The sequence below is a fragment of the Bos taurus genome, chromosome 11 (assembly GCF_002263795.3).
Source record: "Bos taurus isolate L1 Dominette 01449 registration number 42190680 breed Hereford chromosome 11, ARS-UCD2.0, whole genome shotgun sequence".
NCBI classification, from domain to species: Eukaryota; Metazoa; Chordata; class Mammalia; order Artiodactyla; family Bovidae; genus Bos; species Bos taurus.
The window spans coordinates 97705981-97726635 of record NC_037338.1 but is presented as its reverse complement, the minus strand read 5'-3'; the positions used below and the strand labels follow the sequence as shown (position 1 = coordinate 97726635).

General features: G+C 45.3%; 1 protein-coding gene across 14 annotated transcripts in view; it reads right to left on the bottom strand.

Moving 5' to 3' along the window:
• RALGPS1 (Ral GEF with PH domain and SH3 binding motif 1) overlaps positions 1-20655 on the bottom strand; it is a 302633-nt gene that overhangs the window by 252243 nt on the left and 29735 nt on the right. For all 14 annotated transcript variants that reach the window (XM_024999173.2, XM_024999164.2, XM_059891505.1 and 11 more), the window contains 3 exons: positions 17366-17487; positions 13604-13711; positions 1508-1558 (listed from right to left, as the gene is read on the bottom strand). In XM_024999173.2, coding sequence (XP_024854941.1) covers positions 1508-1558; positions 13604-13711; positions 17366-17422 — 216 coding nt within the window. In that variant the 5' untranslated portion in view covers positions 17423-17487. The remainder of the gene's footprint in view (positions 1-1507; positions 1559-13603; positions 13712-17365; positions 17488-20655) is intronic.

The following is a 20655-nucleotide window of genomic DNA, read 5'->3' as shown; positions in this document are numbered from 1 at the left end:
GTGCTGGGCACAGCTAGCAATACTACTTTCCGCTTGATTTATAGTGGGTTAGACGCCAGCTCTAGGAAGGCCTGGATCCTTTGTCTGGCTTTGTATTAAAATACGCTGTTTTCTCAAAGTCTTAACAACACCACACTGTCAGAAGAAGGGCATCCTGTTAAGAGTGTTCTGAGGACTTCCCTGGTGGCCCAGTGGACAAGACTTCACCTTCCAATGCAAGGAATGCAGGTTTGATACCTAGTCAGGGAACTAAGATCCCCACATGCCATGAGGCAACTGAGCCCAAACGCCACAACTGCTGAGCCTGCACACCGCAACTAAGGAGAAGCCTGTGCACCACAGCAAAGGGCCCGTGTGCCGCGACAAAGACCTGACCCAGCCAAAAATAAATAGGTAAATCAACAAATCAATAATTAAAGAGTGTTCTGGAATTCATACCGTGGTTTCGACATGTCCCCCGACCCACACCCCTCTTCTCTGAAATCTGCACCCCACTCACAAAGCTGGGTCCGCTCAGCTGTGCGTGCTCATCCTGGCCACACACTCCTGAGCTGAGTCACTGAACCAGTTCTGGACATGGGACTCAGCAGGGCTGGACTGAGACGGGCTGGGCCCGATCTGGAAGGTGGCTTCCACAGACATTGCGCAAATGCGGGCCCTTTGGAGAGGCCAGGTTGGATCACAGGGGCAGACAGAACAGGGCAGGAGAGAGGGGAGAGGGGAAGGCAGAGGCGAGGCAGAAAGCAGGGAGAGAGCTTGCGTCCTGCTCGGCTCTGTAGGCTGCCGGAACTCCAGGCCCACAGGTACAGAAAGTGCCCCCTTTACGCTCGTAAATTCTTCCTCTGCCTATTCAGCTACTTGAAATGAATTTCTATCACTTGATAACAAAACCAGAACTGGGACTAAAATAACTGTAAAGCCATGTTATCAACTGCTAGACATTTCCAGGAATTTTTCGAAAGACTAAATTCAACTTTTTTTCTCTTTATTGAATATGCTGTTTCTAAAAATATATGTATGCTTTTAACGTAAATACGTATACATTTTTGCTGCAGCAACTGGCTTCAAAATCAGAAACAAGGCAACCACCAGAATTTGGGATCAACAGAAAGAAAGCTCCCTAAGGAAATGTTCCCTCCCATCTCCATCTTGAACAGTGAGTGTCTCCAGCAGGGGTTGCCCGGGAGAAGGCCAGGCCTTAGACTCAGGTATGGAGGCCAGCCGTGGGCACTGACTGCCCCCAGCCGTGGGCACTGACTGCCCCCAGCCCTGACAGAGAGGGCCAGACACGGTGCCATCCTCTGGAAAAATCCAAACAGCAGGCTCAGAGGATGAGCCCCTTCGAGAATGGGATTCCTGGATGCTCTCTTTGATGGGGGCTTAAATCGATAACATGCGTTTATAGAGACTTCAAGAGAGAAACCAAGAAACTTAGTCCCTCTAATGGGACAAAATCCTCCCTCCCCGCCCGAGCACTGCTAGTACAGAGGACAGGACAAGTACAGACCTCCGGCTGGATGGCTTTAAACACGGGTATGTCCATTAGCGTGATCTGGCTCTGCAACAAAAGAGAACTGGGGTTAGAAGACACTAGAAACCAAAAACAGCTGCCATGTGACTTTGAAACTCTACAGAATAATAACACATTCTGAGAAGTCACACTTTCCCCCTTGAAATAAAAATCAAGATAAAGTAAAAAATTGGGTAGACTTTGAAAACACCTCTCCCATCCCTTTCTTCTTTATAAATCTTGATCCACACCCTTCCTTCTTGAATGTGAGATGGACTCCCAATTTAGGGATTGATAATAGTAGCTTGGAGGGTACATTTTTTAGTTTGGGTATTTTCATTCTATTTGAGCTTTTGTTTCAAGTCTAAGTTACTTCTACAACTTAAAAAAAGTTGCAGACACAATATTATAAGTTAGAATGTTAAACAGAGACACTCTCTATTACTCTAAAGTGATTTTTTTTTAAAATTGTGGCTTATAGAAAGTGTACATTTCTTTTGAAGCCTAAGCCACCTCTAAATTATATGGTGGAGTCCCATTTGAGACGCCCCCACAGACCAGTGTTGGATCACAAACTGTTTATTCCACCAGCCCAGAATGAGAGAACTACAGAATTTGAGAGCAAGCATTTGGAAACTTTTATAGCGATCCCCATGACATTTTTGTTATATATATTTTTAAAGTGTTAGTCCTTTGCTGTTGTTCACTCTTAGTCGCTAAGTCATGTCCAATTCTGCGACCCCATGGATTGCAGCACACTAGGCTTCCCTGTCCTTCACTCTCTCCCAGAGTTTGCTCAAACCTATGTTCATCGATTCAGTGATTCCATCCAACTATCTCATCCTCTGTCGTCCCTTTCTCCTCCTGCCCTCAATCTTTCCCAGATTCAGGGTCTTTTCCAATGAGTTGGCTCTTTGCATAAGATGGCCAAAGTACTGGAGCTTCAGCTTCAGCATCAGTTCTTCCACTGAATATTCAGATTTGATTTCCTTTAGGATTGACTAGTCTGACTCCTTGTTGTCCAAAGGACTCTTAAAAGAGTCTTCTCCAGCACCACAGTTCAAAAGCATCAATTCTTCAGTACTCAGCCTTTTTTATGGTCCAATTCTCACGTCCCTTCATGACTACTGACTGGAAAGAAAAGAAACTGGTCTTTTATCAAACCTAGCTTGCTGCTGCTGCTGCTGCTAAGTCGCTTCAGTCGTGTCTGACTCTGTGCGGCCCCAGAGACAACAGCCCACCAGGCTCCCCCGTCCCTGGGATTCTCCAGACAAGAACACTGGAGTGGGCTGCCATTTCCTTCTCCACACTAAGAAGCACTAATTTTGTCCATACAGAAAACACACATCTAGTTAAAAGGCTGTTCCTATCGCTATAAGCTCATCAGGTGATGGTAAGAGAAGGTGTCATTGCTGACAGTTTTGCAGGCCAAGGCATGGCCTGGGCTGCCTTCACATGGCCTATACCTCTCTCCAGATGCCACGTGGGAAGCCAGGACACAGTCAACAGACGCTTCTGTGACAGGCCAGGGCAAGGAGAGCTGAGAGCTCCGGATGCCCATGAATGAGAGAAGACACCTGTCCACTGTCCACAGGGCATCTGGGAGGACACAGTGCAGTGAACAGATGTGGGCTCCGGAATTCACAGGGCTCAGCGTGTGTCTGGACACCATCACTTAACAGCAACATTCTCTTTGACACATGACTTTTAACTTCTCCCGGTTTCAGCTGACACATCTAGAAAATGGTGACAACCATCCCTGTCTTATAGGATCACTGTGAGAATTCAAGACAAGAGGAGCAGAATGCCTGGCACCTAATTGGTACTCTCTCTATATACGTATATGTGTGTACATATATGACTGTGTGTGTGCGTTCACAGGTGCCAGGCATTCTGTACCTCTTGTCTTGCATATTCACAAAGATTATATATTTATATGCTTATGTATCATAATTTTTTGGCAAAAGGGGAGTCAAATAGATGGGTTCATGTTCTGGTATATGGTTCCTGCCCAAAACACCAGATAGGAAATAATGGACTATTAACATGTTTGAACATCCATGTTTCAAAGCTGCTCTAAAAAATATTTAAAGGAGGCTGTTATATTGTCATGAGAAAAAAGCCTCATATCAAGAATTTCTTTTTTTTTGAAAGTCGCTCAGTTGTGTCTGACTCTTTGCAACCTCATGGACTATACAATCCATGGAATTCTCTAAGCCAGAATTCTGGAGTGGGTAGATGTTCCCTTCTCCAGGGGATCTTCCCAACCCAGGGACTGAACCCAGGTCTCCCGCATTGCAGGCAGATTCTTTACCAGCTGAGCCACAAGGGAAGCCCAAGAATTTTGGAGTGGATAGCCTTCCCTTCTCCGGTGGATCTTCCCAACCCAGGAACTGAACCAGGGTCTCCTGCATTGCAGACAGATTCTTTACCAACTGAACTATCAGGGAAGCCCTGATGTCAAGAATACATTGGAGAAAAATAGCAACACACGTGGTATGTCAACTGTAACCACAATCCAGGGCTTAGGTAGAATTCTGGTCACCTCTTGGCACAACTGAAAGGTGACCCAAGATCAGTGGATTTCTGGGAAGCATGGGATGCATCCCAAAGCATACCATCCCCGGGGCTGAGCAGGACATGAAAATAAACAGGTGGCTTTGTCCCCCCAAGGGGCTGGGGCTCGTCACGGGCACTGAGGTGAAATGCTGCCGCTACTGGAAGCTCAGTAGTGACATGGATGGCAATGCAGAGTCCGAGCAGTTCCACCTCTGGGTCCATCCACCGAGAGCAAGCCAGCCGTGGACATCAGCACAGAGTGAGTGACTACTGCTTGGTGAAGCCTGTGGGCCTGCGTGTCTGAACCAGAGATACAGGGCCCAGAGCTCCATCCCAGGTGCAAACAGACTGGCATTTCTCCTGCCAGACTCAAGGAGATTGTTGGCCAAGTGCTCCTCACACGTGGATTAATTCTGCCATCCTGGGGAGCAGAAAGACCTCGTGAAAACATAAGATTTGAGCTGAGAGCTCAGAGGGCCTTGGAAATCTCTCCCGCAATTCAAGTTTACTCCCAATCTGGAAGAACTGGCAGGATGTTTGCAGTGTCATTTAGGAAAAGAACCAAAAGTCTGCTAATGTGAAAATGAGAAAACTTCCTTTTGATCCTGCCATCAGTTCTAGGGTTTGCTACATGAATTTCCAAATCATGTATTAAAACAGTAACTTTACGTTTCATAGTTTTTCAGATGGTTCAAGTTTCAAATATTATTATCCCTGCTCAGACCATCAGTCAAAAATGTGCTTATTTCATTCAAGATAAACCAGAAAAACCAGAACAGAGGTCACCAGGCTGAAAATAGACTGGTTGGTCCCAAACACACCATCAGAAACTATTCAGAAGAAGCTCTCCCATTTCTATATTCTCAGTTCTGGCCCAAAAGGATGCAGTGTCCAGAGCAAGAATACATCGATAGATAGGTAACATCATTGGGGTATAAATTACATGTCATTTTACTACAAAGCCGAACACATGTAGCAAGGTTGAGTAAGGTTTTGAGTAATCCTCCCTTTGAAGCCGGAGCACTGCAAGGCAGGTAGTTTTACCGAAGGGAAGGGTGTGTGTAGGAGTGGGGACTTGCAGGGCAAGATCAGGGTCCTGTCCCTTTTCACAGCTAGTCCCCAGGCTCCTAGGAGTATGGCACAGCCTCGACAGGAACAGGAGACAATGAGGCCCTCTGGTTCCTGCTGTCATGGGAGCATGTGCCTGTGATGAGAACACACATCACCATCTCACAGGTCTCATGACAAGTCTCTTAATGGCCTCTCCTTGTTTTTGAAAATAAAGCCTTCATACAGGATGTCCACTTCATGCAGTGCCGAAGAATTGATGCTTTTGAACTGTGGTGTTGGAGAAGACCCTTGAGAGTCCCTTGGACTGCAAGGAGACCCAACCAGTCCATCCTAAAGGAAATCAGTCCTGAATGTTCATTGGAAGGATGGATGTTGAAGCTGAAACTCCAATACTTTGGGCACCTGATGCGAAGAGCTGACTCATTTGAAAAGACCCTGATGCTGGGAAAGATTGAAGGTGAGAGGAGAAGGGGATCACAGAGAATGAGATGGTTGGATGGCATCACCGACTCAATGGACATGAGTTTGAGTAAAGTCCAGGAGTTGGTGATGGACAGGGAGGCCTGGTGTGCTGCAGTCCATGGGGTCGCAAAGAGTCGGACATGACTGAGTGACTGAACTGAACAGGATGTCCAGAGTACAGGAGCTCCAACACTCTGGCCACCTAATGTGAAGAGCCAGCTCACTGGAAAAGACCCTGATGCTGGGAAACACTGAGGGCAAAAGGAGAAGGAGGGCAGCAAAGGATGAGAAGGTTAGATAGCATCACCGACACAAACGTGAGCAAGCTCCAGGAGACGGTGAAGGACAGGAGCCTGGCGTGCTGCAGTTCGTGGGGTCGTAAAGAGTCAGACATGACTGACAGACTGAGCAACAGCAACAGGATGTCCAGTTAAACTGGTCGCCTGGCAACAACTTCCTTCACCCTAACCCCTTCCCCCATCTCCTTCCTCCTAGTCCAGGGCCCCCTAGAAATCCAGGCTTTTTAAAGAAACGGCCAATCTCCACATATTACAGGACAATTCTCTGGAGATGCGGCCTTTAGGACAAAGAGACCTAGCAGAGTCCATCACAATACGGCCCTAAAGCAAGAGAGCAAGGTGGTTTTCTGTGGATAAGTGACAGCAAATCAGCCAAAAAGAAAACAAACTGGTTTCTACATATGCTGAACGTATGTTTTCCCTCTAATGGTGGCTGACTAAATCCCCTCTTCCCAGCCACAAGCTTAGTACAAGGAAGGCTCCCTGCTCCACCCACACTGGGTCCAAATAAACAAAAACGTTGTTGGCAGAAACAGTGGGCTGTCTTATAATAAAAAATATCTATAAATTTGCATTGAGATCACTCCGAATGAGCCTTAGGATGGCTTCAGGGAACAAAAAGCAATCGGCTGCAAAGATGGATTCCTGCCTCTCCTCCTAGAACTGCTGTGTCTGACAATTTTAGAATCTTGTGTCAAGGAAATGCAAATTAAAGAGGAAGACACCATTCGTGGTCCAACAGCCATCACAACTAATGGGGCTATGAGTTGCTCTGTTCTTTTTGCAAAGTAATCTGATAGTAACCTATTAAAAACATTAACATTTAATTTCATTTTTAATGTCAAACTTAGAAAAAATCTACAAGAATAACATGATAAACTCTATAAACTTTCACCTCGCTTCACTACTGATATTTATTAACATTTGGCCTCATTTACTTTATTTTTACGTAAATAATTATATAAGTATATAATTTTTTTTTCTGAACCATTTGAGAGTAAAATGCAGCTATTATGACTCTTCACCTTTTAATCCTTCAGCAGTTGATTTCCCAAGAACAAGATGACCCTCTTACATAATGATAAGATTATTACACTCAAGAAATTTATTGTTGTTACATCAGTATTATCTAATATACAGTCACATTCAGAATTTTCAAATTATCCCAATCCTGTTTTTTATAGCAATTTTTTCTTCATCCAGGATCAAGCATTATGTTTAGATATTATCTCCTATAAGGTGAAATGCGCATACTGTCGACTCAGCAATCCCAACACCTACAGAAAGAAAAGCACTGGTTTATAAGAAGACATATGGAGAAAGATCTACATTTAGATACAGAGATGAATATAGATGTTTACTGAACCATTATTTGTAGTAGTAAAAATATGCAAGTAATCTCAAAGACCATCAAAAAAGGAACTTTTTGGAAAAAATTATGGTACATCCAGACTCTGGGATACTATGCAGCCTTAAGAACAGAGGATTAAATTTATACATACGATCTATTGATAATAAAGACAAGTTCCAGCACTGCTTTTTGTTCAGCTTTCAGCCACTGGGGAGAAAGCCTGAGATCTAGCTACAGAGCACCCCCACTAGAACAACTACAACCTCCGAAAGGAGTTTAACCCTTTTTACTGTAAAATGACACATTAACAGAAAACCACGCTAAACAAATGCATGGTTTGATGACTTACTGCGAGGCGAACACTTTAAAACCGCCACCCACATTAAGAAACAGCCACTCCAATAGATGGATACATGGGCCCAAACGTGTGTTATACACGCACAACAGAATATTATTTGACCTAAAAGAGAAAGGAAATTCTGACACATGCGACTATATAGGTGAACCTCAAAGACATTATGCTAAGCGAAATAAGCTACAAAAAGACACTGTATGGTTCCATCTACGTGAGAACCCTGCAGTAGTCACATTCACAGACACAGAAAGTAAGTGGTGGAGGTTGCGGGGATGAAGAGTTGTTTAAGGGGTACAGAGTTTGGGGCCGTCAAGATGAAAACAGCTCTGAAGATGGGCTGCATGGTACTGTGGATGTACTTAACACAAATGAACCGTACACTTAAGATGGTTGAGATGGTCATGTTTGTGTTACATATAGTTCTCCATGATTAAGAAAAAAAAGAGGAGTCACCCCAGAGTTCCTCCATGTGCCCTGTCCCAATCACAAGTCCCTCCCTCCGTGAAAAGTAACCACTATCTTGACTTCCCTCAAGTTCCTCTATAATTTTATCACCCAAGTAGTCTACCAAGACTATTGGTATTGACCATTCCGGGTTGCCTCATAGTATAATCTTTCAGTACGTAGGCTTGAATCTTTTATTTTGTGACCATCTTCTTATAGTTTAATTACCTGTTCAGTTTCCCTGTATTTTATTCTCCTCTTTCAGGGATTTATATTATGTTGGGTATGTTGGTATATGTATCCGATGTTGGGTCTTCTTTGCCTATCATTAATATTTATTGCTATTTTTCAAGGTCTTCTTATCTCTTCATTTATTTTGATCTTAAACTTTTTCCTCCCTTAAGGCATTTTCTGTTATGTTTATCTATTCTTGTGCTCAACTTTCATTTTCAAAATAAGTTTTATTTCCAGTGTTTTCCTAACTCTGCCACCTCATTTCTGAAATTTATATATGTCAGATTTATGTTGTTCATGACTCACAGTGTGATCTTAACTTCTTCTCTTAGCTAATTTTGAAATAGAAAGTTACAGTTTTCATCTGTTTTGTGGCATGTCTCTCTGGCAAGCTTTCATTATCTACAGGATTCTCTCCTTACTCTTTGTTTTTCTTGTAACAACTGAAAAACTTGACATCAGTAATTTTTGGTAGCTTTCCGAACTTCATATAGCTTTTCTTTTACTTTCATGTCATCTTCAACAACAGGCAGCTGCTTTTTGAGATTCCACACACACACAAACACAAATTCATTTAAACCTACCTTTTCCTTAACTGTAACTTTCCCTATCCTGATCATCTTTGGTCTACTCCCAAGCTGAATTCCTTTTTGGTACAGACCCTTGTTCTGGAAGTAAGCCCTGGTTGACTGGTTTCAAGAGCTCTTAAGGGTTGGTTCACAGATCTCTTCTAGCCGTCCATTATCTGAGTGGTCAAAATTCCTCTCAATTTCAGTTGCTATTCTCACGTTGACCTGCTGAACTTTCCGGTGAATTCCCGTTGGAAATTTTGGGGTTCTTCTATCCCCTAGTCTGTCAAATGCCCCAGTACGTACTTCTGCTTTCTTTAGACTGAAGCTGATGCTCTGCAGGGCTTGTTGACACCAGTGGCATATCCTCAAGCTACTGGTATTTGAGATTTGATAGGGATAACTTAACACCCAGTTTTACTGTAAATACTGCTCAAGGGTTTGAGGGTTTGCTATCTAGCTGTTATGGATGTTTTTATGTGGGGATTCAGGGAGAATAAAGAACTATGCTGCTGCCACTGCCATCTTCCCAGAATCACTCAAGTGATTTTTTTTTACTGGACTCTTGGGACTGGCTTTTTTCTTTCTTTCGTATTATTAGACAGGAAACTAAAATACCAGGTGGTCTGGTTCAGTTCCAACACCTGGCAACTCCAATGCTTCCCCAAAGACCAAAGACTCCAGGGGACCTGGCTTCACATCTAAGCTGAGGACATACTGGCTCTGGCAGGAGCAGCCAATTTTTAACACTGAGCTCTCAAAGCACTCACCGCCCTTCCCTTCAGTCTTCCCAGCTTGGGGCAGGTGGAGCAACACTCTAGGGCTGAGACTAGAAAACCGGGCCCGCAGTCTTGCCGAGGGGTCCTGCTGGACAATGCTGTTCTGGGTGCAGCCTGCACCCAGTCGCTCAGTTGTGTTCAACTCTTTGCGGCCCTGTGGCCCCATGCATCCACCAGGCCCCTCTTGTCTGCGGAATTTTCCAGGCAAGAATACTGGAGTGGTTGCTACTTCCTCCTCCAGGAGATGCTTTCAACCCAGGGATCGAACCCAGGTCTCCTGAGTCTCTTGCACTGACAGGTGGATTCTTTACCACTAGCACCACCTGCGAAGCCCCTTCTCTGCTATTCCATGTGGCGAGTAACTGCAAAGGGATTTTGTTGTTGTTGTTTGGCTGTGCTGCACGGCTTGCCTAATGTCAGTTCCCCAGCTGGGAGACTGAACATGGGCCACAGCAGCGACAGCCCAGAATCCTAACCACTAGGCCAAAGGGAACTCCCAAGCAAAGGGACTTTTAAACCTCATTGTTACTTCGTCCTTTTCACGAAGCAAGGGAAAAAAAATAATCAAAAATACAACAAGCAAATAAAAGCAAATAGATTATAGAAGCTACGTCATCAGCCAGCAAGGTCCATGACGTCTTCTAGAGGAGACAGAGGCACTACAGCCTGATGCCTGAGAGGACAGACTAGCTCTGCACCGCCCAATACAGTGCTCACTGGCCACACGTGGCTACTGAGCATCTGAAGTGTCGCCAGCACGCCAACTTCAGAAGACACATTGAGCTTTGAAGATTTAATGTGAAAAAATAACTCAAGGTACCTCAATAATTTCATGTTGCTTACAGATTGAAGTGACATTTTAGACATACTAAGTTAAATAAAAAATATTTTTTAAACAATTTCACCTTTTTAATGTGGCTATTAAAAATTTTTTAATTGCATATGTGACTCAGACTATATTTCTGTTGGTCTAAGAAATCAAAGGCTGGTCTAAGAAATCACTTCCTAGGTGGTGCCAGTGGTAAAGAATCTGCCTGCCAATGCAGGAGATGCAAGAGTCTCAGGTTCGATCCCTCGGTCAGGAAGATCCCCAGGAGGAGGAAATGGTAACCCACTCTAGTGGTCTTGTCTGGAAAATTCCATGGACAGAGAAGCCTGGTCGGCTACAGTCCATGGGGCTGCAAAGAGTCGGACACAACTGAGCTACTGAGCACACACACAGGATGCCGGAAGTCCTGGTTTTAAAGCCCAGACAGACAGTGCCGCTTACTATTCACGTGAAGGGCCGACTTTCCTCTCTACGTATTCACCTGCTCACCAACATACAGGGAATAATAAATAGACCTAATTTGCAAGCCTATTGTGAAAACTAAGTTAGATTAATGCATGTAAACATTTAGTACAAGACCTAGACAAAGCAAGTGCTCCAAAGTGGAAGCTGCCCTTGTTATCATCACCTAGCATCAGGTGAGAAACCAAAAGATGAAGGTTTCAGACCTGGCTCTGCCCACATCTGGTTCTATGATCCAGGTTTAAAAAAAAAATCTCTTAGATCCTCTATTTCTTTCTTAGAAAGTCAGGAGCTAATAATCTGCCTTATTGAGTTGTTCTAAGGACTGAATTCACCTCATCAACATGTATTTACTGAGTACCTACTATGAGTAGGGCACCGTTCTGGGCAATGGGGAGAGAGCAGTGAAGAAGTCAGATAAAGTTCCTGTTCTTTGGGAGTTGGCATTCTAGTGGAGAAGGGCCATGTGAAACACTATTACAGAATGTAATGTCTGGAGAGATACGAAGGAAACAGAGCAGGGTCAGGGCAGAGCTGTAGAGATGCTACCTTAGCGGGTAAAATGCCTGTTCCAGGGCTGACATCTTAAGAGAGATGGTGAGACGTGTGGGAAAGCGCCATTAGGACAGAAGGAAGAAGCAGCACCGGGCCCCGGGGCAGGGGGATGTCGGGTGAGCCTAGAGAAGAAAGCTGCAGCCAGTGTGCGGCTGGATAGCAAGGAGGGGCACGAGAGGAGGCTCGGCCAGACCCCGGGGCACTAGGGGCCTTGAGAGGAAGGCCAGGTCTCCTAGTACGAGCGGACCTCTAGAGAGTTTCACACAGGTTCTAAAAGGCTCCCTCAGACACACTGAGAGGCGACCCACGTGTGGGGCTCAGCGCGGGGCTTGCCTTGTTGCAACAAGGTAAACGTAGGAGCAAGTGATGGCAGAGCAAGGAGATGTGGCACACTTGGCTCCACAGGCCCCCAGAGGGCACAACCCTGTCAGAGCAAGGGGCCCTGGAATAAGCGGCCATGGTCAGCAACACCGGTGGCTCCCCAGAGACGTGCAGCGTGAGTCAGCACTTTGCAGTCGGGTCACCCCAGAGCCAGCGTCCTCCGACAACCCTCACAGTGCAAAAGGCAGACAGCAGGTCACAGCTCTATGAGGAGCCTGGTCTGCTCCTCTGACACAAAGCCCCACGGCCAGACCCGCAGCAACACACTGGCTGGTGGGAAAACGATTCTGAAACATGTGTAATTACAAAATCCATTCAAATGATATTGTCTATCATTGTAGAGAACAGTCATTGTGAAAATATAGAAAGCACAATAAAAAGAAATTAAATTCCAATCTTCTAGACTCTTACAACCAGAAACCACAGTCAGTAATATTTGGCTATATAGATATTCAGATACTTGTGAATATGTAAACATCAAATATTTTCTTATGTAAATATAAATATTTATGTGTTGTGCATGCTTTTTTAAAAACAGCACTATTCTCTATAACTTGTGTGGTAACCTGCTGCTTTTAACTTTTGTTGTTCAGTCACTCAGTCGTGTCTGACTCTTTGCGACCCCATGGACTGCAACACGTCAGGCTTCCCTGTCCTTCACTATCTCCCAGAATTTGCTCAAACTCATGTCCATTGAGGTGGTGATGCCTTCCAACCATCTCATCCTCTGTCGTCCCCTTCTCCTCCTGCCTTCAATCTTGCCCAGCAACAGGATTTTTTCCAATGAGTCAGCTCTTCGCATCAGGTGGCCAAAGCACAGGAGCTTCAGCTTCAGCATCAGTCCTTCCAATGAATATTCAGGGTTGATTTCCTTTAGGAAAGGTGTGACTGGCTAGCCAGGGTTTGACTGGCTCCTTTCACTTACTATTCATATGTATTGTATAAGCCTTCCAAGGTGGTTAAATTTCACCTTGTTTTTTTTTTTTTTACTCTTTCAAAGCCATTTATTATTTTGCTTTTATATAATTGTATAAAATATGCATCATACATTTCTTCCTTATTTCTTTTTCTAATTTTGATCTTCACACCAAGGCAACAAGTATTCAAATTAATTCTGTATACAGATAGGTATAGATAGATAGGTGTATATAGATAGGTATATATGTAGGTTTTTCTACAGATAGAAAAACAAAGGTTTTTCTCCTCAAACAATTTTTCCAAATCAGGTATTAAAATACATCTTCTGAAAATATTTATAGGCACTTAAATTTTCAAGAATTTTTACTGAAATATAGTTTACAATGCTGTGCTAGTTTCAAGTGTGCAACAAAGTGATTCAGTTACACTTACACACACACACACACATTCTTTTTTTACACTCTCTTCCATTATAGGTTAATCTGAGACACTGAGTATTGTTCCCTGGGTGTCCTTTCTGATTATCTATTTTATATACAGTGTGCGCTCAGTTGTGTCCAACTCTTTGCAGCCCCATGGACTGCAGCCCTCCAGGCTCCTCTGTCTATGGAATTTTCCTTAATTTCTCCCCCCGCCCACCCAGATAGCATCCTTTTTTAATGCTCCATGGGATTCATGAAGTATTCATAAAGAACACTTTATTCAGCAATACTTGGGTTGTTTCCAAGTTGAGCAAACAACTGTGAGCAGTCATCACCATCCCACCCCCCACCCCCGAGCTTCCTGTGGCGGTGCCCAGCCTCCCACATCTGTTCTGACACTTACGGCAAACTCCTCGGGAGTCACTTTCAGGACATCGAAGACAACGGCGTCGTAGCTCTTGCTGGCATAGTCGCAGCTCTGGCCCTCCAGAGAGTCTGAGCTGCTGCTGCCCTGCGGAGGACAGGGAGAGATGGGGCCCCCTGAGCAGTCTGGCTGACTCCACCATCACTGACGCCCACACCTCAGAAGTGAGAGCGGCAGGACGGAACAATGATAAGCGCTTCTGCTGTTCAGTGCTGTACTCCATTCCAGGCACTGTGTTAAGCCCTTCATGTGCATAATCTAACTTAATTCTCATAACAGCTCTCTGATGATGCACTATTATTAGTCCCATTCTACAGATAAGGAAGTAGAGGCCATGCCCCTTGCCCAGCATACCTCAGCCAGGAAAGTGAAGAGCCAGAGGCAAGCCCAGTCGCGAGTCTCCCCCAGTCACTCTACCCCAACTGCTTCCGGCTGCCTGTGGGTGACGGCTGAAAAGATACAGCCCACCCTTCACTCCTTAGGAGGCCTGAGGGGATCACCTGTTTTGTTACGTGTTTTTAAACATCACCTGGTTTCACCTTTATTTTTTCTACTTGAAGTTCATTGCAGGAAATTATTATACAAAATGTCAAATTGGCTCTCAAGGCTTGTTTCACGTAGGGGCCACTTGGAATTCAAAGCCTGTTAGCTGATGAGGTGAGAGGTAACGCTGGCTTTGGAGATGGCGTGAAAGTTATACTTAGTAGAGCCCCTTGTTAAGAAGAACACCGAGAGGCCGGCATGTAAAGGAAAGGTCTTCCGTTAAAGAGCAAGTTAAACTCCCCAGATGTGGCCAGTTTCATGAAACCCAACACTGCGGGGATCCCAGAACCTTGAACATACCTTCCTTTCAATTTTATTTAATTTCACCAAATTCTACTTTGGGGAACCAGTCGAGCTTACCACCCCAAAATTGTGCCCTGTTCATAAACACTTTTATTCGTTTCAACCTGTGAAGAGGGATTTTGTGGTTTCCATTAACCTCAACATCTTGGACTGAGATTTAGAGAATATGCTTTTATTAATTCCCCTTTATTTCACTCTTTCCAAAATGGCTATATCTGGAAAAACTTTGCAATCTTACTGGAAACGAGAGGGTTTTTAGGCCAGGGAGGGAAACCAATAGTCAACAACTGAAAATGTGAGGTTACAAGGAGGAGCTGAAACTTAAACCTGTAGACTTCAATAGTCCTGTGTCATTTAAAGGCTTACAAATGAGTCTACTATACCAAAATCTCTAAAATGATCTTAAGATGCTCTGAGCTCTGAAATCAGACAGGCCTGCTTAGAATGCCTGCTCCAAGCAAGCTGCAGTCTGACTTCTTCAGTTCGCTGTGCCTCAGCGACCATCGGTAAAAGGGCACCATTAGAACCTACTCCCCGGGCTGTGGCACTTGTATAAAATGCAGCTTACAAAGCAGCTGGCAGGATCCCCTCCCTGGGTGACACTGTTTCAAGGGACCTGGGAGTGGAGGGTGAGGCGACGGCCATTACGATAGGACATTCTCCCCTGAGAAGAATGTGTGCTGAACTTCTGAAAAGTAATCAAGACTAATCCTGAGTGCTTCTGGAACTGGCCGTCTATTCGATCGCTCAGTCTCATGAACTCCGAACTCTGAGCTGGCGGCTACCGATAAACCTCTTTGCACGCCCACGATCCCCTCCCACGGAGCAGCCTGGAGCAGCTGACGCAGCTGACTTTCTTCCAGGGAGTGTCGTGTCATCGTGGTTGGGACCAGTGGCTCCAAAGTCACAGAAGCCTGGCTGTCAATCTCTGCCAGCTGTGTGATCTGAAGTCAGTTCATCCACCACTCCTTGCCTCAGTTTCCTCACCTATTAACTGGGGGTCAAACAACAGCCTGTGCCTGCTGGGGTTATTGTGAGGATTAAATGAGATCATGCCTGTGGAATGCACCAAAAAAGTGCCCGGTATATGAAAGTGAAAGTGAAGTCCCTCAGTTGTGTCCAGCTCTTTGCGACCCCATGGACTATAGCCTATCAGGCTCCTCGGTCCATGGGATTTTCCAGGCAAGGGTGCTGGAGTGGATTGCCATTTCCTTCTCCAGGGGATCTTCCCAACCCAGGAACCGAACCCGGGTCTCCCGCATTGCAGGCAGACGCTTTACCGTCTGACCCACCAGGGAATATAGTAATACAGCTGCCCGGTATATAGTAAGCACTAAATCATGGGTGGGTATCTGCATAAATATGTCACTCAGTCACCAAAATGTATTGAGCACTTCAATAAGATATGTATTCGTTCATAGGTTCATTTGACACATATTATTGAGCACTCACCACTCTCTGGATACACTTGTACATGCATATTCGTATAGATACATATATATGTACACATATACAGCATGTATGTGTGTGGTTACACTTATATGTGTATGGATGCATATGTATGCTGCTGCTGCTGCTAAGTCGCGTCAGTCGTGTCTGACTCTGTGCGACCCCGTAGACGGAAGCCCACCAGGCTCCCCCGTCCCTGGGATTCTCCAGGCAAGAACACTGGAGTAGGCTGCCATTTCCTTCTCCAACACATGAAAGTGAAAATTGAAAGGGAAGTCGCTCAGTCATGTCCAACTCTTAGCGACCCCATGGACTGCAGCCTACCAGGCTCCTCCATCCATGGGATTTTCCAGGCAAGAGTACTGCAGTGGGGTGCCATTGCCTTCTCCGATTCATATGTATAAACAGAGACTAGAAAAGAAAGAAGTTTTACTCTAGATGGAATGTAAACTGTAAATGGAAATGGAAGTCTGATTCCTCCAGTTACCAAACAGAGTCCATTCCTGGAATTTCAGGTTTTATAACTTTCCTGTAACACCCCATTGCACTTGCCCCAAACACACACACTCATACAAGGGGCCTTATTAATCACAAGCTGCCCCAGATACATTCAGTGGTGGTGGTGGTGGTGGTGGTGATGATGATGCAGTAACTTTATTTAAACCTATATTGGCGCCATCTGGGAATTTTAACAGGTACCCTTAAGTCTGCTTTCAGAACCACAGATCAAACTAAGGAATTTTTTTAAAAGGGTGATAAGCAATGGATTAACCCCTGTGACTTCTAGCTGATTGCACAGGCTCATTTCAAAAGCCCAACTCGACTGGGAGGGCCTAATGAGAGCAGAACTCAGAGCTCCCCTCTTGCCCATTTGTCACAGGAGCCTGGCGATACACATCTGACACGACGGACTCCCCGAGCCTCAGATGACACCCCGCCCTCTGCCCGCCTCCGGTCCATTATGGAACTTGAAAACCAAACTCCCAAACCTCTAGGGCAGGGGCCGGAGCCCAAGCCACTCTCGACCACCAGCCCTTACAGCCGTTTCCTCCTAAGCAAGGTAAACATGAGCGCAAGGCCAGCTGGAAACCCTTCTGTCTGACTTCATCCTGGAATGTGCGACTTACTTATAATCAGCCGCAGCTTGGCCTGGGGAAGGTCTGATCCCTTCTTGCCACCAAAATGGAATGTGGCACTTGCTACAACTGGACGGGGCAGGTATTTGCTTTTCTTTGAAGAGAACGACTTCAGAAAACACCCTGATCCTCAAGGCTGACTGCCTCCCAAATCTCACGTCTGGCGTGGCCGAGGCCTCGGGAAGGCTAAGAATGGTGGCATTCACAGAGCCCTGCAGCCCCCAGGCCTTGACTCAGGGGGCCTGGGTCAGATGCAAGGGCCCCTCCCCACAGCTCCCTCCCCGCCAGCCCCGTCCTCCCAGCGCCGTACCTGTGGAGTGGCGGAGGTGACCAACACGCTAGCCATCAGACCATTCCTCTTGTACATAGTCTCCAGGCCACAGAGAGCTTCAGGGCAGCCTCTGTCGGTGACATAACCTGTCTGGAGAAGTCCTGCAAGGCAAAGGCACGCATAAAAACCAGCCTTCAAATCCAACCTAATCCCACCCTGGGAGAGAGCTGTGCTGGACTCGAGCACGTGACCCCAGAGGATACCCTCAAAGAAAGGTTACAAGCTGTGGTCTTCAGGCTAAATATGGCCCACAAATGTGGTCTGTTAGGCTTGTGCAGGTTTTAGGAATTTTTTTGAAATTAATCACCAACACTTAAAATGGAAAGGTTTCACATAGAATTCTGGGTTTCTGACTTTCCTGGTGGCACTGGGTCCACTTTCCTGCGTGATGGCCATCAGCTGGACTGAGCAGCGCTGCTCCTCGTACTGAAGGGCTTCCTAGGGGCGTTCCAGACTGCACTTGGCCTGGGTGGCCACTTGGGAGCCTGCCTGGCCCTGCTAGGTGCCAGTTTGTGACCTCTGTTTCAGTCTACTGTCCTCTAAAGGACCAACCCGCCTTACACATCTCAAGGAATTCAACTGATGAAATAACTTGAACTAATCAAGGGATAAAATCTTAATATACTGGAGACTTTATTTTCACACTTATTATTAAATGTTGGACTATATCATGAAAATGTTTTCAAGAAATCATTTTAAGTATACAGATCAGTGTTTCTTACAGGTGAAATGCTAAAATAAGCTGCTTATAACAGCTAGGGAATATATTTTTAAGTTTTTTAGAATATTAATAATTAACAACACAAAAAATGTTTAATTTATGAAACAAATATGTTCACATAAATTTGGGAGGGCTTTAGAAAGAATCAATATTTGAGAAAAAATCTGGTTCACTTACATTACATACACTGTATTATCCTTTCTCAGCATTAGGTGCCTCGTACTTTAAATCTGTGACAAACTATGACAAATTTTTAAAGGGGAAGCATTATTGTAAAATGGAAGAATTATGTAGTCCTAAAGGCTGTATCGCTGTACATTTAATTGATAATGTTCTACTTATTCAGACTTTTGAAGAAACAGCCTCTCTTCAATTAAACATTTTTGTAATGGAATGATGTAAACTGAAGTGATAAAGACTGTTATTAAAATAAAATGTTTATACAAGAAGACAGGTGACGAAGACAAACTGAATCTACCATGTTCCCTATGTACCAGAGTGTTTCATCAATAACAACATGAGTACTGGCTAAGACTTGCAGAAGTCTCACCACGGGCCATGCGCTTTACCTCCAGTAACTCCTCTAACCCTCACGACATCCTCGGGTGGGTCTTGCTACTACTCCCATATTCCATGTGGGAAATCTGAAACCCAGAGAGATTAAATAATCTGTGCCCTGATATCCCACCAAACCATCATCATTCAGGACCCAGCTCAAATGTCCAGCATCATTTCCCCTGGTTATCACACCTGAGCCACTCAAACCAGAACCACTGTTCACCTGCCAATGAGCGCATGCCCCTAGTAGGGCATTTATCACATCACCAAATGTCAGAGCACTGCAGCCACCACCAGCTTTTTAGCAGGAGAGAGCCCAGGACATAATGGGGGCAGGAAAGGAGAAGGCAAAGGGGCCGCCTGGAAGCCAACTGCAATTATCAGGCAGGCGACAAGGGGCCTCTGCGCTAAAGTGGCAGCAGTGATGTCAAAGACAAGCACACAGGCTGAGAGGCAGTAAGGACAGAAACACAACAGACACTGATGGGGGGAGGAGAGAACCAGCTGAGGATGCAAGACTTCTGGCTCGAGGTACCAGAGGATGCTGTGCGCCTCATCGAGAAAAGGAACAGAGGCGGTGTGGCAGGTTTGTGAGAAAAGATGATGAATCTGATTTAGGACATGCTGAATCTGTGCTGCCCACGAGAAAACCCATTCTGGGGAGCACGGTCAAACCCAGAAGTCTCTGGGAAAGATGGGCTGGGGGTAGATCAGAAAGAAGAAAGTACCAGCCCAATCTGGACTGCCTGTTATCATCCCGGAGCCCTCAGCCCATCACAGAGCCCTGTGCCACCAGGAAACAAGTCAACAATCAAAAGAGGAGGTCAATGCAACCCGGGCTCTGTCCCCATACGTCCCCAAACCACTCCATCTTCTTCTTCCACCATCTCCTCAACCACAGCCAGTGGGCCTCCTCCCTGCCCTCCTTTATCCCAGAACACTCAAAAGAACTAAGCTGAGCTATAAATGACACCTGAGGCTCAACTAGGGAAAGCTGAATATGGATATTAGATGACCCTGAACTGCTACTCACTTTCTTTGGAGTGATAACAATATGGAGGGTAAGGAGCAGAAGGGCTTTATCCTTAAGTGATGCACCTGACAATTTAGAGGCAAGTGAATTTGCAACATACTTTCAAATGTATCTGTAAAATACATGTTAATGTTAACAACTGCCATTCACCAACAGTTCTTTGTATCAGTCTCTCAATTTTCCTGAACGCTTGATAATTTTCATACTAAAAAAGAAAGAAGAAAGAAAGAAAAGACTGATCAGGTAAGTTTTTCCTCAAAGTTCAGTTCAGTTCAGTCACTCAGTCGTGTCAACTCTGCGACCCCATGGACTGCAGCACGCCAAGCTTCCCTGTCCATCACCAACTCCTGGAGTTTACTCAAACTCATGTCCATTGAGTCAGTGATGCCATCAAACCATCTCATCCTCTGCCGTCCCCTTCTTCTCTAGCCTTCAATCTTTCCCAGCATCAGGGTCTTTTTAAATGAGTCAGTTCTTCACATCAGGTGGCCAAAGTATTGGCACTTCAGCTTCAGCATCAGTCCTTCCAATGAACACTCAGGACTGATCTCCTTTAGAATGGACTGGTTGGATCTCCTTGCAGTCCAAGGGACTCTCAAGTGTCTTCTCCAACACCACAGTTCAAAAGCATCAATTCTTCAGTGCTCAGCTTTCTTTATAGTCCAACTCTCACATCCATACATGACTACTGGAAAAACCATAGCTTTGACTAGACGGACCTTTGTTGGCTTCAAAGTTAGGGTTAGGCCAATTTCATGCCAAGCCACTGACACCCAGCCCTGAAAACACACAGGGGCTCATCCTCACCAGGGAAGATGGCACCATCCATTTACCCGTCCATCTATCCATTCACTGAGCTCCTACTCCGTGTGCACCTTGTTCTAGCCAGGAGTTCCTACTATTTTTTGTACCTTGGACCCCTTTGGCCATCTGGTGAAGGCTATGGGCCCCTTCTCA